The sequence below is a fragment of the Sus scrofa genome, chromosome X, assembly GCF_000003025.6.
Source record: "Sus scrofa isolate TJ Tabasco breed Duroc chromosome X, Sscrofa11.1, whole genome shotgun sequence".
In the NCBI taxonomy this organism is placed as follows: Eukaryota; Metazoa; Chordata; class Mammalia; order Artiodactyla; family Suidae; genus Sus; species Sus scrofa.
The window spans coordinates 110,614,925-110,635,551 of record NC_010461.5 but is presented as its reverse complement, the minus strand read 5'-3'; the positions used below and the strand labels follow the sequence as shown (position 1 = coordinate 110,635,551).

Below are 20,627 nucleotides of genomic sequence, written 5' to 3'. Positions count from 1 at the left end.
TATACTCAAACTATGGGACTTTAGGTGTATTATAAATGACTGTTATTTAAAAACAAACCAAAGAAAATTGCATGGTGTGGCAAACTGTTCTAAAATAATTACGAAGGGCTTCCTGGAAGATATTATTTTTAATTGCTATCTAAGGGATGGGAAGGAACTGGTTTAGTTCCAGGCAAAGGCTCAGAATTTCCTGTTAGAAAACTTTATCCAGGAAATCCTGAGATGACTGCCTGACTGCAATGGATGCCCTCAACAGGGATACACGGTGAAATGTCTGGGGAAGGCAGGGTTTGAACGTGAGCTATAGACTTCAGAAGCCACAGTAAACATTTTTTTTCTTCTTTTCTTTTTTTTTAGGGCCACACCTTGGCCTATGGAAGTTCCCAGGCTCGGAGTTGAATCAGCAACACCAGATCCAAACCACATCTGTGACCTACACTGCAGCTCAGCACAATGCCGGATCTGTTAGCATCACTGAGCGAGGCCAGGGATGGAACCCTCATCCTCATGGTACTAGTTGGGTTCGTTACCACTGAGCCACAAAAGGAACTCCGTAAACTTTTCAAATTGGGCAAAATGTGGATCAAATACTGGACTTGGTTGGTTTCTTTAGTAATAACATGGAAAACTGTAGAAAAGAAGGCTTCTAGAAGAGAATTCTCCCAAAGATTAAGTATTGTAGGTGGCATGTACAAGGGAATTGCCTCAGATAATTTTTCTATATGAAATAAGGTATTAAAATAGAAATAGTTTCCTGAGATGTAAGTAAGCCCCATGGGTATCTTTGCTGTGAATTTCCCATTGTGCCATTCTCTCATACTTTAGGGAAAAAAAGTTCCGGGGAGGAAGCAAGAGGACCAGCACCAAGAAATGATGTCATGGGGGGAGAGGGGAGGAGTGGGAGTGGGGACGGTGCTGGCGAAGCTGATTCCCAAGTGTTATCTTCAGTGAAGAAATGAAGATAGAAGGAAAGATCAAGCTTAGTTCCATTTAAAAGAGAGACCACAAAAAGCTAACATTGTAAAGACAGCAAAAAAAATTTTTGGTCGCACCTGTGGCATGTAGAAGTTCCCAGGCCAGGGGTGGAATCCAAGCCACAGCTGTGACCTATGCTGCAGCTGCGAAAATGCCAGATCTTTAAGCCACTGTGCCTGGCCAGGGATGGAACCTGTGCTGCCACAGAGACAACGCTGGATCCTTAACCCTGTGCCATAGCAAGAACTCCAAGACATTAAATTATTAAAAAATAATTTTTAACTGTCCTAGGTTTGCTATTTTTAACCCATTTCCTACTGTAGTTACTAGAGATTTTTTAAAAATTTTAGAAAATCCTTGATCCTAGAAAATTCTGAATCACTTTGCTGTATACTTGCAACTAGCACAATATTGGAAATCAACTATACTTCAATTTCAAAAAAAAAAAAAAAACACTTAGAAAATCCTGAACAAGGAGTTCCCGCTGTGGTGCAGCAGAACGAATCCAAGGAACCATGAGGTTGTGGGTTTGATCCCTGGCCTCACTCAGTGGGTTAAGGATCTGGTGTTGCTGTGAGCTGTGGGGTAGGTCACAGACATGGCCCAGATCTGATGTCGCTGTGGCTGTGGTGTAGGTCGGCGGCTGTAGCTCTGATTCAACCACTAGCCTGGGAACCTCCATATGCCGTGGGTGTGGCCCTAAAAAGCAAATAAATAAATAAAAATTTAAAAAAAGAAAATCCTGAACAAGAGTTGTATGCTAAGTTTATAAATGTCTCCACCTAGTTCCTAAAATGATTTAAGGTGGCTCATGAAGATACGAATGTGAGTGAACATGAACCAAAGGACAGAGCATTAGGCGGGGCAAGGATGTATTACACACTCAGGGCCAGATGAGCCACGAATTGGACTGAGGGTTTGTACTTGCCAATGGGAAAAGCAAAACCTAATCAGGTAAATATTAGCAGCCATAAAATTAAAACGGACAAATTGCTCAAGTAAAGCACAACTGTTTCTGCTAGGAAGAGGAGGTCCTTTTCCTGCTTCTGTTGCAGTGGGAAGGGGTGAAGATGGAGAAAAGACCAGGCTGCACTAAATTCAACAGAGGAGCCTAGAAGAGAACTGGAAGAGGGAGGAACAGGCATGTCAACCTTGGAGGCCTTCAGGGGTACAGCAAAGGGGTAATTTGGGGGGAAGGCCAAAGAGGCTTCTCCATAGTCAGAAAGGGCCTCAGGCTTTGGCTCAGCAGAAGTGGAGTGGAGGAGTTCCTGTTGTGGCTCATCAGAAATGAATCTAACTGGTATCCATGAGGATGCAGGTTCGACCCCTGGCCTCACTCAGTGGGTTAAGGATCTGGCGTTGCCACAAGCTGTGGTGTAGGTCACAGATACAGCTCGGATCGGGTGTTGCTGTGACTGGGGCGTAGGCTGGCAGCGGAAGCTTCAATTTGACCTCTAGCCTGGGAACCTCCATATGTCGTGGGTGCGGCCCTAAAAAGAAAAAAGAAGTGGGGTGGAGTGATTTCCTGATAGTGGTGAAAAAAAACATTTGAGCTTGATTAATAAAAAAAGTGTGAAATAGACTTTTTACAAGGTTTGGAAATATGCATCACTATTTTTGTGTTAAATGGCACCCATGGTTCTTCAAGGCCTTCTAACACTGCGATTTTCTCTAAAACACTTTTGTCTACATTGTAATACATGGAAAGCAGCACCAATTTAAGAAATAATTTTGTTTGGCTATGCCTGCAGCATGTGGAAGTTCCTGGTCCAGGGATCGAAGCCACACCACAGCAGTGACCTGAGCCTCTGCAGTGACAATGCTGGACCCTTAACCCGCTGCACCTTAAGAGAACTCCAAATATTTTTTAATTGTGGTAAAATATACACAACATAAAATTTACCATCTCAACCCCTACCAACCATTTTTTTGTGTCTTTTTTTTGGGGGGGGGGTTGCCAGCATATGGAGGTTCCCAGGCTAGGGGTCGAATCAGAGCTGTAGCTGCCGGCCTACACCACAGCCACACCAACACAGGATCCGAGCCACGTCTGTGACCTACCCCACAGCTCATGGCAACGCCAGATCCTTAACCCACTGAGCGAGGCCAGGGATCAAATCCATGTCCTCATGAATCCTAGTTGGGTTCGTTAAACCACTGTCTCACGACAGGAACTCCCCCATTTTTAAGTGTGCAGTTCAGCAGTGTGAAGCACATTGATGTCATGTAACCAATATCCAGAACTCTTCTCATCTCGCAAAACTGAAACTGTATCCATTAAACAACACCGCCCTCAGCCCACGGCAACCACCTTTCCACTTTCTGTCTCTGGGAATCTGAATACTCTACATTCCCGCTGCACCAATTTTAAGGCCAGTCTAATAATGGAATAGGATCCCTAAACTTAGGGTTCATGATACTCAATAACACTTTTCAAGTGTTACAGCTGATACTTGACAACATGGGTTTGAAACACACAAGTTTACTTATAGGTGGGTTTTTTTTTCAATAAATATAGTCTACCCTCCATATCGGAGGGTTCCCATCCATGGATTCGACCCTGCAGATTGTAAACTTAATAATACACAACCTATGGTTGGCTGAATCTGAGGATTCAAACCCGCAGATGGGGGGGGGGGCATACTATGGGACTGGATGACTTTGGTATCATCTGTGGGTCCTGGAACATCTGTGGGTTCTGGTATCATCTGTGGGTCCCCCATGGAGATACCAAGGGACGACTTGATTTTCAAAACAGTATTTTTTCAAGAATGATGTTTCTATTTTGCAATGTGATATATCAGCTAGAAATGGAAACACCTCTACTGTTAACGGTTTGCGAAAATCAATCAAGGGGAGTTCCCACTGTAGCGCAGCGGAAATGAATCCGACTAGGAACTATGAGGTTGCGGGTTCGATCCTTGGTCTCACTCGGTGGGTTAAGGATCCAACGCTGCCGTGAGCTGTGGTGTAAGTCACAGACTCAGTTCAGATCTGGCGTGGCTGTGGCTGTGGCTGTGGTGTAGGCTGGCAGCTGAAGCTCCAATTTGACTCCTAGCCTGGGAAGCTCCATATGCCGCAGGTGTGGCCCTGAAAAAAAAAAAAAGAAGAAAGAAAAACACTCAAATAATGTAGAAATGCATCAAGTGGAAATAAAATTATTCCTATAATTCAATGCTCTAGAGATGACTACTCCTAATAGGTTGGTCCATATCGTTCTCAACACCTGTAAATATAGAGAAGATCACACTATACATGTGATTCTGAACCCTGGGTCTAATTACTGGGTACAAAGGTTAGTGAGGCTGCTCAGGATGGTAGAGTGAAAAGATGAAAGGAAACTGGGTCTCTGATGACATCAGTGATCCACCTGGAACCTTCTTTCTTCTTCTTTTTTTTTTTTTTTTTTTTTTTTTTTTTTGTCTTTTTAGGGCCACAGGTGCAGCATGTAGAAGTTCCCGGGCTAGGGGTTGAATCAGAGCTGCAGCTGCCAGCCTACACCACAGCCACATCAATGCCAGATCCTTAACCCACTGAGCGAGGCCAGGGATCGAACGTGAAACCTCATGGTTCCTAGTCAGGTTCTTAACCCGCTGAGCCACTATGGGAACCCCAGAATCTCCTTTCATAAGACTTCTTGTTATGTGAACTAATAATGTCCCTTAAGTTACTTCTAATTGAGCTTTGTCACCTCTGCCAAAAACATTATAATTATCATGTCATTCTCCTAGACAACTCAGCCTATCTATACTGAAGGCAAGGCTATACCTCCGTAAGTTTTATAATTATAACGAGGTGATACTTGGAACAAAATAAAAGCACATGCATAATGCTGTTACAGCAAGCCAAACCAATAAGCCTTGAAATTCCCATCATCAAATAAGTTAAAATGACTTCCGTTCTGCCAAACGCCATCCATGGTTTATTTTAAATACGCACGATACTAAGCTGAATCTTATGGGAATTAAGAGCCTAGAAATCCTAAAGAAAATTATGCATTAAAAAATGCCAGGTACACAGTTGCTCTACATATACATAATAGTTTACGAACAAAGGCATAGTTATTGAGCATTTAGGATGTACCAGTGCTGTGCTGAGTTAATATAATCACAGCAAACTTAGGAGGCAGATACTACTACATTTCCATTTTACGGATAAGGAAATTAAGGCACAGAAAGGGTAATCTCCCAAATAATCCAGCTCCTTGAGACCCCGGTGTCTTGCCTCTCAGTCGTTCTTTAACCCAATCCAATCTGGCTTCTCACCCTACACTTTTCTCCACTGAACTTTCAAATAAAAGAAATTCATGAATGAGCTTCATTTTGGTAACTCAGAGGACGCCTTTCAGTCTTTATCATGTTTGACCACCTACACAGTAGGTTCCTAAAAATACCTGCTGACTTAGCTAAGTAGAAAAGAAGACAGGGGAGTTCCTGTCATGGCTCAGAGGTTAACGACCCTGACTAGCATCCATGAGGACAAGGGTTCGATCCCTGGTCTCGATCAGTGTGTTAAAGATCCGGTGTTGCTGTGAGCTGTGGTGTAAATCACAGATGTGGCTCAGATCCTGAGCTGCTGTGGCTCTGGCATAGGCTGGTGGCTACAGCTCCGATTGGACCCCTAGCCTGGGAATCTCCATATGCCACAGGCGTGGCCCTAAAAAAAAAAAAAGAAGAAGATGGGATAGGTATGGAGGGCTTTGATAGACAAGCGGTTGCTCAGTAAATATTGATGAGGGAGTAGATGAGTGAGTGGAGAGAGGAAGAAAGATTTACTTAATGAACAATTTTAATTTTTTTCCCAATATACTACTATTGCATTCACAGGAAAAATATTGAATATCATTCTAAAAAGAGGACAATGCCCAGTTTTAAGATTAGGAGGCAATATTTTAAAATGGGTAAGAAGTTATAACATTTCATTAAAATATGTTCTATAGCTCCCATCATATTAAAACAAATCATGTAAGAGAAATCTATGAATAATTGTATATCAACAAACCAAGTACTCTAGATGAAATGGACAAAACTCTAAAACACGCAAATTACCAAACTAAAGAGGAAATATAAAATCACAGCAGACCTGTAAATAAGTGAGAGAATCTGTTTACAAAATCTCCCAACAAAGAAAAGTCTAGGACCAGATGGCTTCGTTGGTGAATCCTACCAAACATTTAAAGAAGAATCAACACCAGTCCTAATAAAACTGCCCAAAATAGAAGAGGAACATTTCCTAACGCTTTCTATGAGATCAGAACTATCCTGGTAGCAAAGCTAGCAAAGATACTGTAAGAAAACTACGGACCAATATTTCTTACGAATACAGGTGGAAAAAGCCTCAACAAAATTGTAGCAAACCCAATACAATAGTACATTAAAAGGATTACGCAGAGGACCAGGAATTCAAAGGTGGTTCAACATAAGAAAATCAAAGTAATAAATCACATTAACAGAATGGAGAGGGAAAAAACAACATGATCATCTCAAGAGACACAGAAAAAGCATTTGAAACAATTCAGTGTCCTTTTGATAAAAAATACTCAGCAAGTAGGAGCAGAAAGAAACTTCCTAACATAATAAAGGGCATTTACCCAAACCTACAGGTGATATCACAGTCAATGATGGAAGACTGAAAGCTTTCCGCTTAAAAACGGGAACAAGACAAGGATGTGTCCTTTTTGAAATGAGAGAGAGAGGTGGTGGTTGACCAACACTGTGAAGGCACTAAATGCCCCTGAATTGTTTATTTTAAAATACTTAACCATGTATGAATTTCACCTCAATATTCATAGAGTGAAGCGTTCATTCACTGTGGCTTATTGATCTACAAGTGTCTTTCCTACACCTATGCAGTGGATTAATGGTCCAGCTTTTTTCTGTGGCAGCACCAGTTGGATCCCCAGCCCCATGCAGTAGGTTAAGGATTCCATGTTGCTGCAGCTGTGGTGTAGGTTACAGCTGCAGCTCAGATTCAGTCCCTGGCCCAGGAACCTCCACATGCCACAGGTGTGGCCTAAAAAGAAAAAGAAAATAGTTATAATGTAGAGATTGCATTAAAACACCATGAAAAACAAAGTATATTTTCTTCTTTTTTTCTTGTCTTTTTAGGGTGGCACCCTCAGCATAGGGAGGTTCCCAGGCTAGGGGTCTAACTGGAGCTGTAGCTGCTGGCCCACACCACAGCAACACCAGGTCCGAGTCGCATCTGTGAACTATGCCGTAGCTTGTGGCAATGCCAGACCCTTAACCCACTGAGCAAGGCCAGGGATCCAACCCACATCCTCATGGATACTAGTCAAGTTCATTAACCACTGGGCCACAATGGGAACTCCCTAAACTATATTTTCAATTCAAGATAAATGCAAGGTAAAAGTCAAACTAAAAGCCTGAGAACTACCCTCAGGAGAGCCTGCACATCTTCCTCTCAAAATTAGAATGTTCTTTTTAAAAGTGGAAGCCAGATGATTTTACATATAAAATCAAATCTCCATGTTAAATCCCTAAGGATTTAAAAGTTAATCCCGCTGCAGCTGCAACAATCCTAACTGTAGTCAGTGTGTTTATTTTTCCTGCAGTAGGGTTTATAGCCGTGTTTCTCAAAGTGGGAACTTATTAGAAGTTCAAATTCTCCGGCCCCGTCCAGACCTCCTGAATCAAAATCTCTGGGGTTGAGGGCCAGCAGTTTCTTCTAATATGTGTTCCGGGTGCACACTCAAGTTTGAGAACCCCTGGTAAAGACCAATAGTGCAAGGCTACAAGCATTTGCTTACCGGACAGTGTTGTGCCAGAAATGCACTGTTTCTTCGAGTTCCTAATGTGTCAGCTTGGAACACCTGTGAATTATCACTAAGAAAAAGAGGAAAACAGGTGTCACTTAAGACCTATTACCAAAAAAATTTACAGAAGATTTCAAATCCTTAAAACAGCAATGCCATTAGTGTAAATAGCTTCTTTGTGGAGACAGCTATGCAGATGTAGAAAATAAAACACACACACACACACACACACACACACACACACAGCCTGAGTTGGCAGAGGCTAAACAAGTGTCCATGTAAGGTAAGGAATTCTCAAATGTGCCACTTCACCCCTAATCATGCTATCAAGGATAAGGATAATTTATTGTGGCCTTGGAGATACATCATTTTCTGTGTAAAAAACCTGGAAGTGATCAATGTATGCCTGGAGCTATTATGTGCTGGTACCAATCCCCTCTGGATCCCCCAACTTCCACATGCACAAGGGGGAGAGCCAGTAGCAGGGGGCAACAGAACTGAGATCTTCACAGATAGGTTTCATCTGGCCTACACAATGCTGGAAATGTTTTTGAATTCATTGTGTACACTTGGAACAACTATGGAGATTTCCAATAAAGAATGCAGATTCCAGATTTCTGGCTTCTGTTGAAACTCTGCAAGATGTTATCACACTGGGCCACATGCCCACATGGCAGCAACACACTGCAGCTGCCCACTGAAGGTGGTCCTCATTCCCTCGGCTCTGACGGTGCCCACACTGCCAGCCTCAACCCTATTTGAGCTTGGGATCCTGAAGAAGTCGTCTTTTCCTTTTTAGGTTTTCTTCTTGTTAGAACTGTTTATTTTGAAATCATTTAAGATTCAGAAGACACTGCAAAAAGAATATAGAGGGTTCTCGTGTACCAGATGTCCCCAATGATAATGTGAAAGCATCTTTAGCACTTTCTTTTCTGCCACCTATAGCCAATCAGGTCTTTGAGGTTTTACCTCTGTGATCTCTCATATCCGTCTTATTCCTTCCAGGCTCCTTGCCAAAAACCCATCTAAAGCTTCTTCACTTTCCCACCGACTCCACAATAGTCTAATCCATCACCTCACCTCGATTCTTTCCCTACAGCCATCTATTTAACAGACTCCCAGATTCCCTTCCGAAATAACAGCGTGTTCTCCCGCTCACGGCTTTCAGCGACTCTCTTCATCATCTGCTGAATGCAGAAGTTACTTTCTTTACAGTAACATTCCAAGCCCTTCATAATTTAGTTCCACAGACTTTTGGATTTCATCGATGAGGAAAATTTTGAAAATCTTGGCACATGCAGTCGCTACCATTTTCTCTGGCCAAGTAAGGTCATTAAAAAAAAAAAAAACAACAACTCACTCAACTACCAACACCATCACATCATTTCATTTATAAAAAGGACATTAATAATCTGGGTGAAAAGACAGAACTTCCTGGGGAAGTATGCTGTATTAACTTTTTTAAAGCCACAGATTCGGCAAAATGTCTTTGACCGGGATCAGCACCGGTCAAATGAAGACGCGGGAGCCAGTGATCCAGGCAGAGTTGCTCAGCATTCTGAAATACACTTATGCTTCCCTATGTCCAAGCCTAGTCCACATTCCTGGAATGCTGTCCCAGCTCTCTCAACCCCTTTTCCTCCAGGTTGCACCTCATCAATCTCTTTGTTCGGCCCCATCTCAAACACCACCTCTCCAAAAACCTTCCCTGTACCCTCATCAATCCCTCTGTCACTTCTCCCTCCATTCTTTTAATTACCCTAGCACGCACTTTCCCTCCTGGGCACAGATCTTACTATAGCAGACGTTTAAGTCCTTTGCATATTTATTCTCCCTATTAAACGCTCATTGAGGCTTGAGATACATCTTTGCAGCATAGGAATTTGCACATAACAGGGAGCAACTCAATACTTCATTTGGAGTCTATAAGTACAGGGCTAATGGTTACTTCCTTTCCCATTTTCCCCCTATGAGAACAGGAATATATTTTAGCAGTCACTACTACGAAGCTGGAGGGACACTAATGGGTTACGTATTTCCACTATCTTTTGTATGGGGGGTAATTCTTAAGGCTGACAATTCTCTTCTCCCTAAGTTGTTGTCCGCTAATAAGACAGTAACTAAAAAAATCATTGAGGCAGCGTATCTCTCAACTGATATCCATGACTCAACAGGAATTCAAAAAATCCTAGGCGATACCTAGAACCAAGTGCTACTTACAACTTGGAAAAAGTGAAGGTAATATAACGAATGTTCGATGATCCACATCAAATGAATAAATGATCTGTCTAAACTACAACATTATTTGTATCAATTATATTCCCAAAGCAATCATTCTTCATGGCCACTATTTTTCCAGGTTTGTACAAGTTTAACAAACGATATGGCTGACAAAATGCTTCTGCAAAGAGCCAGATAGTAACTGGGGTTTTGTGGGCCATACCATCTCTGTTACAACTACCCAACTCTGCCTTTGTAGTAGGAAAGTGGCCCAAGGACAGTAAGTAAATAAATGTGTGTGGCCATGTTCCAATAAAACTTTATTTACAGAACGAATCAGCAGGCTCAATTTGGTCCCTAGACAGTAGTTTGCCCTTTAAAAAGAATTGAGGCCATAACAGTTTGAATGCAGGGTCAGTCTAGTGGCATTTAAAGAGGGAAGGCGCTGGCAGAAATCCAAAAACTTAATCTCTAATTCTAATAAAGGCCAGAGAAGTAGAAGAAAAAAAATACTACCTTTAGATAAAGTCATTGACTTTAGTAGTAAAGTCAGTCAACCAGAGGGGCTAAGGAGTATAAAGAACCGAGAGGTTCAAAACTTTTGACGTTGATATTTTTATTAATGCAGGATATACACAAAAATCAAAAAATTAAAAAAAATAGTAATACTTGTATTAAGGAGTTGACATTTAAAGAACAAATTCTGCAAATGCTGGCGCAAGAGAGACTGACTCTTTATATACAAGAAGCACCAAGCAAAATTGGAAAACTGCTTGAAAGAAATGCAATAGTTATTTAGCGAGCTATGAAAGAGGCAAGGCAACAAGCATTAGAGGCCCAACTAACGGGAAGGGGGAAAGTGAGCAGTGTACACATGTAACTGAGAAGAACTAGGGTGAAAGTGAATTTGGCTAAGGCTCAGATGATTCCTAATTCCACTCTACATTTTCTTGCGAATTACACCCCAAACTTGCCACGTCAGTGTAAAATATGCCCTCAGGAGATCACGTGGACAAGTTCCCTGACCTTGGGCATGTCACATATCATTCCTGTGCTACTTCTTTTTGACGCAAGGATCCGGGGCCTTGGTCCACTTTGTGGGTTAACTCTACCAGCTAAATGTGCAGCTGCCCCTCACCTTTACGGGCAAAATTCACCTCCTGCATCAGGATCTTAAGCTATGGAATTCCATACTGTACCTATGCTTTAATATGATAAAAATAAACACTTCAAATCCTTTACAGAACAAAGCAAAGCATGAAGGGATAACTAGGATCACTCTCTTTGCTTCCCTGACTCTGAGAATGGGGAAAATGGGCCTGGTCCCCTCCTGCCCCAGCACTTAACGTATATTAAATAGGACCCACATGATCCTTCAAATATATATCCTCCACTGTCTAGGTATCTGCGACTTGTTTCTTCATTTCATAAAGCCTTTCAATAAAATTAACATCCTCCCTAAGTATTTTCTTCCACTGGCAGAGTGGGTCCATAGCAATTCATTTATTCACACAGCAGGATTAGCGTAGAATCTTGAATTTATAAAATGTTCTTGTTCTCAGCACAACGTGCAGAACTGCTCCCCCTTATTTTTTCTCTCTGCCTATTTGAAAAGGTAATGTATCATTTTTTGGTCACCCTTAGCTTGCTTTTCATTTTGTTATAACATATTCCCCCTTAATGCAAATGACCTGAAAGCTGCATTTGTTTAGTTAATTAGCTTAGATGTTGATTAGTGGTGGACAAAGCACTAGTCTAGGAGTCTGGAGACACAGGTTTCTAGTGTTGGCTCTACTACTAACAATGACACTTTTGGAGATATATGGGCCTGTTTCCTCGCACATGAAACAAGGAGAATAGATCGGGTCTCTTGAGTTCCCTTCTAACAGTTGTGAGTGACAACCCTATCGATTAGTATGAGGCTGGCAAAAGCTGAGGAGCAAAGCTAAGAACATAGGTAGTGAACGCATTTTTCAGATATTGTTTACAATATAGAGAAAACCTTATGACAGTGAGCTATGAGACCCAAGATCTCACTTAAAAATTCCACTTTTAAGAAATAATAAGTTTGAGTCATGCCAGACCTTTGGACACGTGCAGGAAATACAGTTAACAACCGGTTACTCTTTTAAAGCTTTTTTTCATCACCAGATTTCTAAAGAGCCTTTTTAGACATCTCCCCCCCACCCCATTAGCGCCTCCTTGAAAATTCCCAGGAAATTTTAACAGCACAAATGTTACTGTATATCTGTCTATGTGTTGCATATGTATCTGTGCTTTATACATATGAGGGGAAAAAAATTTCACCCACCCCCAAGAACTAAGTAGGGGCAATATTGGCCATTGAGAATGCAAAACTCAGGATATCGGTTTTCTGTGATACTTAAACTTTTGTTCAAATAAAAACTAGGTGTAAAAAAGGCCCAAGCTTATTTGCTTGACAACCATTCCCATTCCAGGTGTGCTGAAGGTGAACGTCAGAGGTGACAAAGCTGCGGAGAGAACGACAAAATTACAGTCATCACAGAAGATCTGGAGGCAAGGGTGGGGAGTGTTCAGTTTCTTCAAAGGAGTGGGTAAGAGATGGGGTGAAGTTAGAAAAAGCCGTGCTCCACACCAATTGGATGCTGCTTTCGGGTCCCGGTGAACTGTCGGAAGAGGATGTTCAGGTTCACGGGTGTGTCAACCTCAGGGTGGGTGTGCAACCGCTCTTTGGCCAGCCCGCCCCGCCCCCGCCCCCTGACTGAGGGTGGGATCTTCGGGCACCAGGAACAAAGGAGAAACCTGCGGAACCGCGAGGAATGAAGGGGCGGGAATGCTTACTGGAAGTCACTTTCTGCAACTCTTGCCACCCCCTCCCCCACCCCCGCCGCTTGCCTCCTCCAGTATCTCAATCCTGCTCACCCAAGCCCACTGATCAAAGGGGCGCTGTTGGATCTTCTCAAGGTGTTGTCGTCTGTGGTGGCTGAACTCGGCTGCAGCTTCAGGGCTACTTCCATTTTCTCCTGTGACAGGTCCGTGCCAAAGCTTACTTCGGAGCTCTCAAGGTTTCCTTGCTCCGGTTCACTTAAGAACAAGTCAACTAAGTGAGGAGATGATAAATAGGGAGAGAAGAAAAGGGGAAAAAGAGAAGAGAGGGGGTAGCTCTTAGACGAGTGAGTGCTCACTTTTGCAGCCCTACCATCCTTAACACCAGTGGACACAAAGACAGGTCTACCTCTCAACATCCTAATTCCCAAGCTCGGGGCCCTTAACACTGAGACCTTCTACCTCCAAGCCTCTAAAGAAAATGAGAAATTTAACTTAATCCGTGAACCCGTCTCCTTTATCTCGCACAGCGAAGGCAACCCGGGTAAGCCTCTCCGGCCAAAACAAAAACCCGCCGCATTCAAGAATCTGGTGGGTGCCGGCCTTCTACGCAAGCGTCCTGGGTCCCGCCCGTTGGCGCATATTTATTACGCAAGCAACGCGCGTTATTGCGGGCGCCTGTGTCAGCATTGCTGGGTGCGCACGCGCAATGAGAGAGCCGCCTTTTTTACCCCAAGGCAGTGTTCCATCGTCTTTCCCCATTGCAGATTCCTCGTGGTTGTTCTCTGCTCCTCTGTTAGCCCCTGGGGTGGTTTCGTTAACCATTGCTAGGAAAGAAAGGAAGAAGGTGTAACCCTTCTTTCTGCCCGAAGTCTAATACTCAGCTTTGGTCCCCTTATGACTGACACCAACAAGCTTGTTACCTCCCATGACGAATTTTTACGGTAGACACTCTACATAATGTAATTTAAAAAAAAAAACAACAAAACAAAACCCGCTAAAGCTGGGGCGGGGTGGGGGTAGGGCGCTTCTAAGTGCTTAGAGGCCACCTGCTCCCAAAGGGTCCTGGTAAGGTGCTAAACGATTGAATTGATTCCTCAAACAAATCATTGTTTTCCATGTGTTTCTTTTTTTTTTTTTTAAACAATCATACAGTGTATATTTTTACACTGAATAAAATCTAGCCCTCAAAGCTTTTCATCTAAGAAAAAGGATTTGGGTTAAAGCAGGGAGGCTTATTTTCTTAAAACGCATCTCAGAATTTAGTATCCATCCAAATCAGTGTTTAACAATGCTGTCATGGCTCAGAACAATTTAAGAACAGCTCTTTTAGAATTTTTCACTGCCAGTTAATTGAGCCACATTGAATACTGAAATCTCAACTCCACGCTAATAATTTTATAAAAACCACACATTTTAGGAAGCATATAGAGGACAGAGAAGGCAAATGAAATGAGTGAAATGGGAGTTAATTAAAACAGTCATAACATGGTATAGCACTTCCTGGCTCAAAAAGTGTTTTCACATACTTATCTCAATTGGTGCGATCATTAACCCTGCTCAGCTAATCAGTGATGAGCTTAAAATAATGAGATTATCTGAAACAGTTCATGACAAGTTATGACATAAAAGATTATAAACATTCTTCATTCAGAGAACAGAATAAAAAAAGTGTAATTATATTGAGCAGAATGAGGTTACCTAAATCCCAGACATGAGAACTATTTGGAGTCGCCATTCCTGATACATGACAGGTTAACAAGATCTTACTATATGCCGGGTACTGTTCTGGGCACTTGAACTATGTGATCACAATGCTTACAATAACTTTGTGAGGGGAGTTCCTGTGGTGGCTCAGCAGTAACGAACCTGACTAGTATCCATGAGGACGGGGTTCAATCCCTGGCCTCGCTCAGTGGGTTAAGGATCCAGTGTTGCTATGAGTGGTGTAGGTCACAGATGTGGTTTGGATCTGGTGTTGCTGTGGCTGTGGTGGAGGCCAGCAGCTGCAGCTTGATTCAACCCGTAGCCTGGGAACTTCCATATACCTTGGTTGTGGCCTAAAAAGACAAAACAAAACAAAGCAACACCCTCTGTGGGGTAAGCATCATCACAACGCCCATTTTTCAAAGGAGGAGACCGAAGCCCAGAGGAGTTATTCAAATTACAACTACTAAGTCGCTAAGCCAAGGTTCCTCTGCTTCTATTTAAATGAAAAGACATGGAGTTCCCATCGTGGCGCAGTGGTTAACGAATCCGACTAGGAACCATGGGGTTGCGGGTTCGGTCCCTGCCCTTGCTCAGTGGGTTAACGATCCGGTGTTGCCGTGAGCTGTGGTGTAGGTTGCAGACGTGGCTTGGATCCCGCGTTGCTGTGGCTCTGGCATAGGCCAGTGGCTACAGCTCTGATTTGACCCCTAGCCTGGGAACCTCCATATGCCGCGAGAGAGGCCCAAAAAATTAGCAAAAAGCCAAAAAAAAAAAAAAAAAAAAAAAAAAACAAAAAAAACACCAAAAAGCAAAAACAAAACAAAACAAAACAAAAGACAGAGGAGGCACCTCTTGATATTTCTCTGGGCACTATTTTTGTACCCATAAGCACTCAATACTTATACAATCATTTTATGAACAAATGCAAGTTTAAATAACCCGTCCTTCACAGCTATCTTGTGAACTAGGTAAATCATTTCTATGTTAAAAAAAATTCCAGAGAGATTAATGACACATAACTAGGTAACAGTAGAATCTGGGCTGCTACCAAGGTTCCTGAAAGCCACTGCTAAAGTTCCCCAGGAAAGCTGAAAGTTTATGAAAGATGGCAGCTAATGCTGAGTAAAGTCAGGGCGAATGTGGAAGGTAGTGGTTAAATACAAAACAGAGGGTCAAAACCAAACTGTTTGAATAGCTGAAAAATATGGAGTACATCAGAGAACAAGCAGAATACCCCCACTTTCCTGCTCATTTTCCTTTTCAAAGAGTTTGTTAATATCCTTGGCAGGTAATAAGGTTTAATGGATATACTTTGAATGAATAGACAAGCCAAATCTCATTATGCCTAAACATCTAAACATACCTTATTTTTAAAGATCTAAGTAAATAAGAAAAAAAAATAAAGATCTAAGTACCTAACACTAAGAAAATAGGCATAATAAAATGACATGGAAAGAGTAACTAAGAGATCATTCCTAGAAAAGGGCTAATAATATGAAATGACTAAATACATGAGATGGCAATAAGTTTTCAGCTACTACCAAAGGGAGAAATTCTCTTTAAGAGCAGCTACATATCAGGAACGTTAAGCCTGTTAAAAACAGAGACAGGACTCATAATACATACACAAGTTGGAAAGTCAAAAGGAACAAGTACTGCAAAAACAAAGAATTCTGTATACTATAGTATACATTTCTACCCACACGTTATACAAACCTAGCTGTGTTTCATGATCGTGTCTGCTTGTTCCATAGTCATGTGCCATGACCTTGGATCGGAGGTTTGCTTAGATGTGTACCTTGATCTTTATGCTACTCCTCTCTTTGTGTGTTTCAGTCTGCTGCCATCTTCCCCAGGCCTCTTCCCTATAAAAGGTGTCCCACAAACATGTCATAATCAGCTCTTTATTTTATCAGTTGTCATGGCAACCTTTAAGCAACATGTTAGGTTGTTACCACAAGAGCAAGACACATTCAAGTTAATCCCAATCCCTGAACCACCAACACCCAACACCTCCCAAAAGATTTACATGAAGGCAAGAATGATGTGAATAAAACCTGGAAATGATGGCCAAGGTAGCATCTGCCTTCTCACATATCCTTGAGTTTCTCCTAATTGTGAAGCCCCTGAAAGTCAGGGATTCTACTAAATTGTTTGACTCTTCAGAGTTAGGGACAGTGTATGTGGTCAACAAATGGTCTTTTGGTAGCTGTGGTGAATAACAGCATGTACTATAATTTTTTGGAGCGGATTACTGGGGAGTGGGGGTGTTGCTGAGACCTTGAGATAGAAAAAGAGCTATATAAATTGATCAAAACCAGAGCTTGCATTTCTAATGCAGGTGGCAGGAAAATATAGGCAATTTAAGGGAAACTAAAAGTGGTTTAAAAACTCTCATACTTCAAGTAGAACATAAAACACTGAGGAATAAAATGACAATTGGACTTGCCAAGTTTAATATGGTACAGCTGAATTGAACAAGCAGGTAAAACTATTTTTGCAAAAGATGAAACCAATTTCCTGATTATTAAGTTTCCTGTACTTTCTAGGTAGGTACCACACAGTAAGGTGGTTCTCTCTCTCCCAGGGTCTTTCAAGTGGTGAGGATTAGATGAGTTAATATTTCTAAAGCTCTTAGAACACCACCTAGAGCACAGTAACTGCTACAAAAGTGTTTAATAAAATAAGTAATTCCAGGCCTCACACAATCATGATTGTTAAGAGTCTCCGTAAATCCTAGAAAGAAAAAAAAAAATCTGGCTCTGCTACTTGTTCTTCAGGACTTAATATCACTGAAGCTAACCGGTGCTTGTATAATGGAAATGAGTACTTCTCACTAGCTATATGAACTCTCATTTGATTCTCTTTATTTTTACACCATTGCTTTTTTTTTTTTTTTAACTCCCCTTTGGTCTAGTGCATCCAAAAGGATGATCTGAAAAAGAAATCTGCTTTTCCAGACAGAAAGCAACAAAGTCCTGGGATTTGAGAAAGGTGAGCGGGGGAATCGCAAAAGTCAGAACGTACGAATTGGAGTGAAAAAAACGTGGAAACCACGTGTTTCTTTTTCCTTTGAATACTGGCCCAAACTCTTCCTGAAAGATGATGCTCCAGTATCTCCAAACGATTGGTTCTTTTCAAAATTGGGCGGCAGGATCCCTGGTCCAATGCAGGCGAGAAAGGCGCCGGGCTCCCTGGAAACGCTCCACCCCTTTGGAGGAGGTTTGCTGGGCGGGGCTCCCACGCATGCTCCGTGCCCGCGGGCCCATTGGCGCGGCCACCGGGCGCGTGCGCAGGACCGATGGGTGCCCGGACGCGGAAGACCTGGCCCCGCGGAGGTTCCAGCTCCTGAAGCGTGGGAGGCGTAAGAGGCTGCAGGTTGTAGATTTTGGTCTCGGCCCCGAGGGCTTTCCCCGGGCCATTAGAACCCAAGAAAGGAAAAGGAGGCATCGCGGCGGCGGCCGGCCAAACCCCCCACCTGTCCTCCTGGCAGGGAGGGGGGGCAGGAGGGGAGAAGCACCGATCACAGGGCTGAGGAACCTCTGGGGCCAGGTCCCAAAGCATGGGGGACTGGACCGCGTCCCCGAGCATGGGGAGCTGGAGCTGCCGAGGCCGCCCGGCCGGGCCCTGCCCGACTGTCAGCTCTTTGGTGCTAGTGCTGCCCGGGCAGCCAGGGTGTCTGTAGCCCGGCCCCGCTTGAGGTCGTCGGCGAAAGAGAGCATGAGTTCCGCTGCTGCCTAGTTTCCTCCCCCTCCTTCTCTGCTCCCTCCTTCCTCTTCCCCATACCTCCGTCCTTCTTTCCCACCCCCGTGCTCCTCTTTCCCTCCACCCTGCCCTCCTCCTTTCCCCCTAACTTCTTCCTTTCCCCCTCTGTCCTCCTCTTTGTCCTCTTGCTTTTCCATCTTTCCTCCCCCCTCTTGCCATTTTACCTCCCGCTTCGATCCCTTTTCCTGCTTCCTCTTCCCTCCACCACCACCTCTGCATCCTCCTCCCCTCCCTCCCTTTCCTCCTCCCTTCCTCATCCTCATCCTCCTTCCCTCCTCCTCTCCTGCTTTTCTCCGCCCCGCCCCCGCCCCTCAAGCCTCCGCCCCTTAGCCCCCGCCCCCAGCTGCCCGTCCCCAGCAGCTCAGTCCCGCAGCGAGAGTCTGGGGAGTCCATAGCCAAGCACCAGGAGCTGAGCACTGCCCGCTGTGCCTGCCTGCGAGTCTCCGACATGGCTCAGGAAAAAATGGAGCTGGACTTTGAGCCTGACACATCTGATGGGGGCACCCTGAGGAGATCCAACAGCGCTCCCCTGATCCATGGGCTCAGGTGAGCAGGGTTGGGGAGGATGGAGTGCCAGGTTCAGGGGCTCCTCGACCCGCCTGCGAACAGTCTTCTTTCCTTCAAGTGAGAGTTGCAGCTCATTTGGGTTCTCCAGCCCGAGGGGATTGGGACTTGTTTGCTTGACGGTGACTTGGGTCCCAAGGTGGAGTGAAAGTTTGACCCAGACTGGGCAGTGTGGGGGAAATGGGGGCCCTCTCTACCTGAGGCTCTGTTGGCCCACTCTAAAAGGAACTACGAGAAGCTTCTGGCTCTTCTAACAGGTTGCTTGCCCTGCCTGATTTACACCACTGAATGTCAGACTGAAGCCCCTGGAAGTAGGATTGCAACTTGATACCTGCTTCTAAGAGCTGCTATTTCTAACCTTAGTTTAGGAACCCTGGCATTAACTGAGGTTTCCCTCAATAAATCGCAGTTTATCTAATAACTTGTAATTAAATGGCGTGTTCACGTCCCATTAAGTGATTCGGATTTGTCATGTTTTCAGATCCGAAAACTGTCTGAAATGCATTCGAGTGAATAAAACATAAGGGTGACATGTAGCTTAGATCAGTGAATGCACAGGTTTTTGAAAACAATCAACAGAGTTGACCCCTGAATTTTAGTGGTAGGGTCTTGTGTTTTCATGCGAATAAGTCACCAGAGGGTCTCTTTTAAGGTGGACTCTTGTGATAGCGAAGGTTTGGTTGGCAGCCCTCTTGAGCCTATTACATTTCACTTTTGTTAGGTAGACAATCCCTCTTAGGTCGAGAGCCAATTTGTGAGACCCTGTAGAAATGGAATGACTCCAAAAGAGGAGGATGGGGGCTGAATTAGCCAAAAACATTAATCAAGCACAGTGAAGGCAAAGAAAGAGGTAATCCTTGTCTATGAAACTGATTATAATATCCTTATTTTGGAGAAAAAAACAGATTTACTTTTTTTCCTCTTATTAGGAATGGTGGAGTTGACTCTGCTTTCCTAAGGCTGTCCTCATCTCTACATTTATTTTTGATGCTATAGGAATAAGCTGGTGTTTTTTGCTTGTCTTTTTGAAGCTCGTAATCGAGCAGTTGCTGCGGACTGTGGCGAGCCTGTTGACCTGCATTTAGACTGTTGTAGGAATGGCATGATGGGTCTTTGAATCATGATTTAAGTAATTACCTGAAAGGTAGCATGATGTGACAGAGTGAGGTGACCAGGCCTGGTCTCAATTTTCTCCCTAACTAGCTGTGATTAGGAATGAGTCACTCCACCTTTCGGAGTCTGTTTTCTCATTTAAAATTTCAGGGGGCTGGATTAGGTAATCTCCATGGTCCCTTGAAGCCCAATCCAGTTCAGTCGTGAAAATCCATCTTGACCTCTTGTCCTGGGCATGGCCCTCTGCTAGGGACCGCAGGAACGACCAGAACACCTCCACCAAGGGCTTAAAACCACATGAACGCTTGGCTTTAATAAAAGGTGAAGTCGGTGTCTCAGGGAGCCGCTGATTTCCGACTGTGCTCTTTGGGTGCAGAGGAGAGAAGGGCAGGATGGCACTGGGTCTGGGGGATGAAGAGAGCCTGTGTGCCCGCGATGGCATTTCGAGACGGGTGTTGAAGGAGAGGAAGGGTCTTGACAGTTGGTGGCGGGAGGGAGGGCATTTTGAGGCCCAAGGGACACCAGAGAGCAAAACTCCAGGGACATGGGTGGAGTGGAACCACAGGGTTCCAGACTCAAACACAGGTTTAGGGCGCTCGTGGGAGCTGGGCTGCTGGGGCTCATACTGGAGTTTGCGGGCAGGTCCCTCTGAGCTAAACAGATGAGGTCGCTGGTGTCTGGTGGTAACCGGTTTGGG

At 43.8% G+C, this 20,627-nt stretch overlaps 2 protein-coding genes across 39 annotated transcripts in view; one reads left to right on the top strand and one right to left on the bottom strand.

Annotated features, from left to right (window-relative positions):
- LOC100516891 (protein FAM122A-like) overlaps positions 1-16,325 on the bottom strand; it is a 63,023-nt gene extending 46,698 nt beyond the window's left edge. For 2 of the 6 annotated variants that reach the window (XM_021080338.1, XM_021080339.1), the window contains exons 1-2: positions 12,875-13,426; positions 7,745-7,820 (exon numbers count right to left, since the gene is read on the bottom strand). In XM_021080338.1, coding sequence (XP_020935997.1) covers positions 7,745-7,820; positions 12,875-13,197 — 399 coding nt within the window. In that variant the 5' untranslated portion in view covers positions 13,198-13,426. Of the gene's footprint in view, positions 1-7,744; positions 7,821-12,874; positions 13,427-13,509; positions 13,606-16,204 lie in introns of those variants that run through there. The other 4 variants (XM_013983825.2, XR_002340747.1, XM_021080341.1 and 1 more) reach the window with 4 other exon arrangements.
- FAM122B (family with sequence similarity 122B) overlaps positions 17,773-20,627 on the top strand; it is a 47,689-nt gene continuing 44,834 nt past the window's right edge. For 21 of the 33 annotated variants that reach the window (XR_002340745.1, XR_002340744.1, XR_002340746.1 and 18 more), the window contains exon 1: positions 18,332-18,799. Coding sequence is in view for 30 of the 33 variants with exons in the window: in XM_021080307.1 (XP_020935966.1) it covers positions 18,702-18,799 (98 nt within the window). In the remaining 3 variants the exon portion in view is untranslated. Of the gene's footprint in view, positions 18,800-20,627 lie in introns of all 33 variants that reach the window. The other 12 variants (XM_021080317.1, XM_021080310.1, XM_021080335.1 and 9 more) reach the window with 3 other exon arrangements.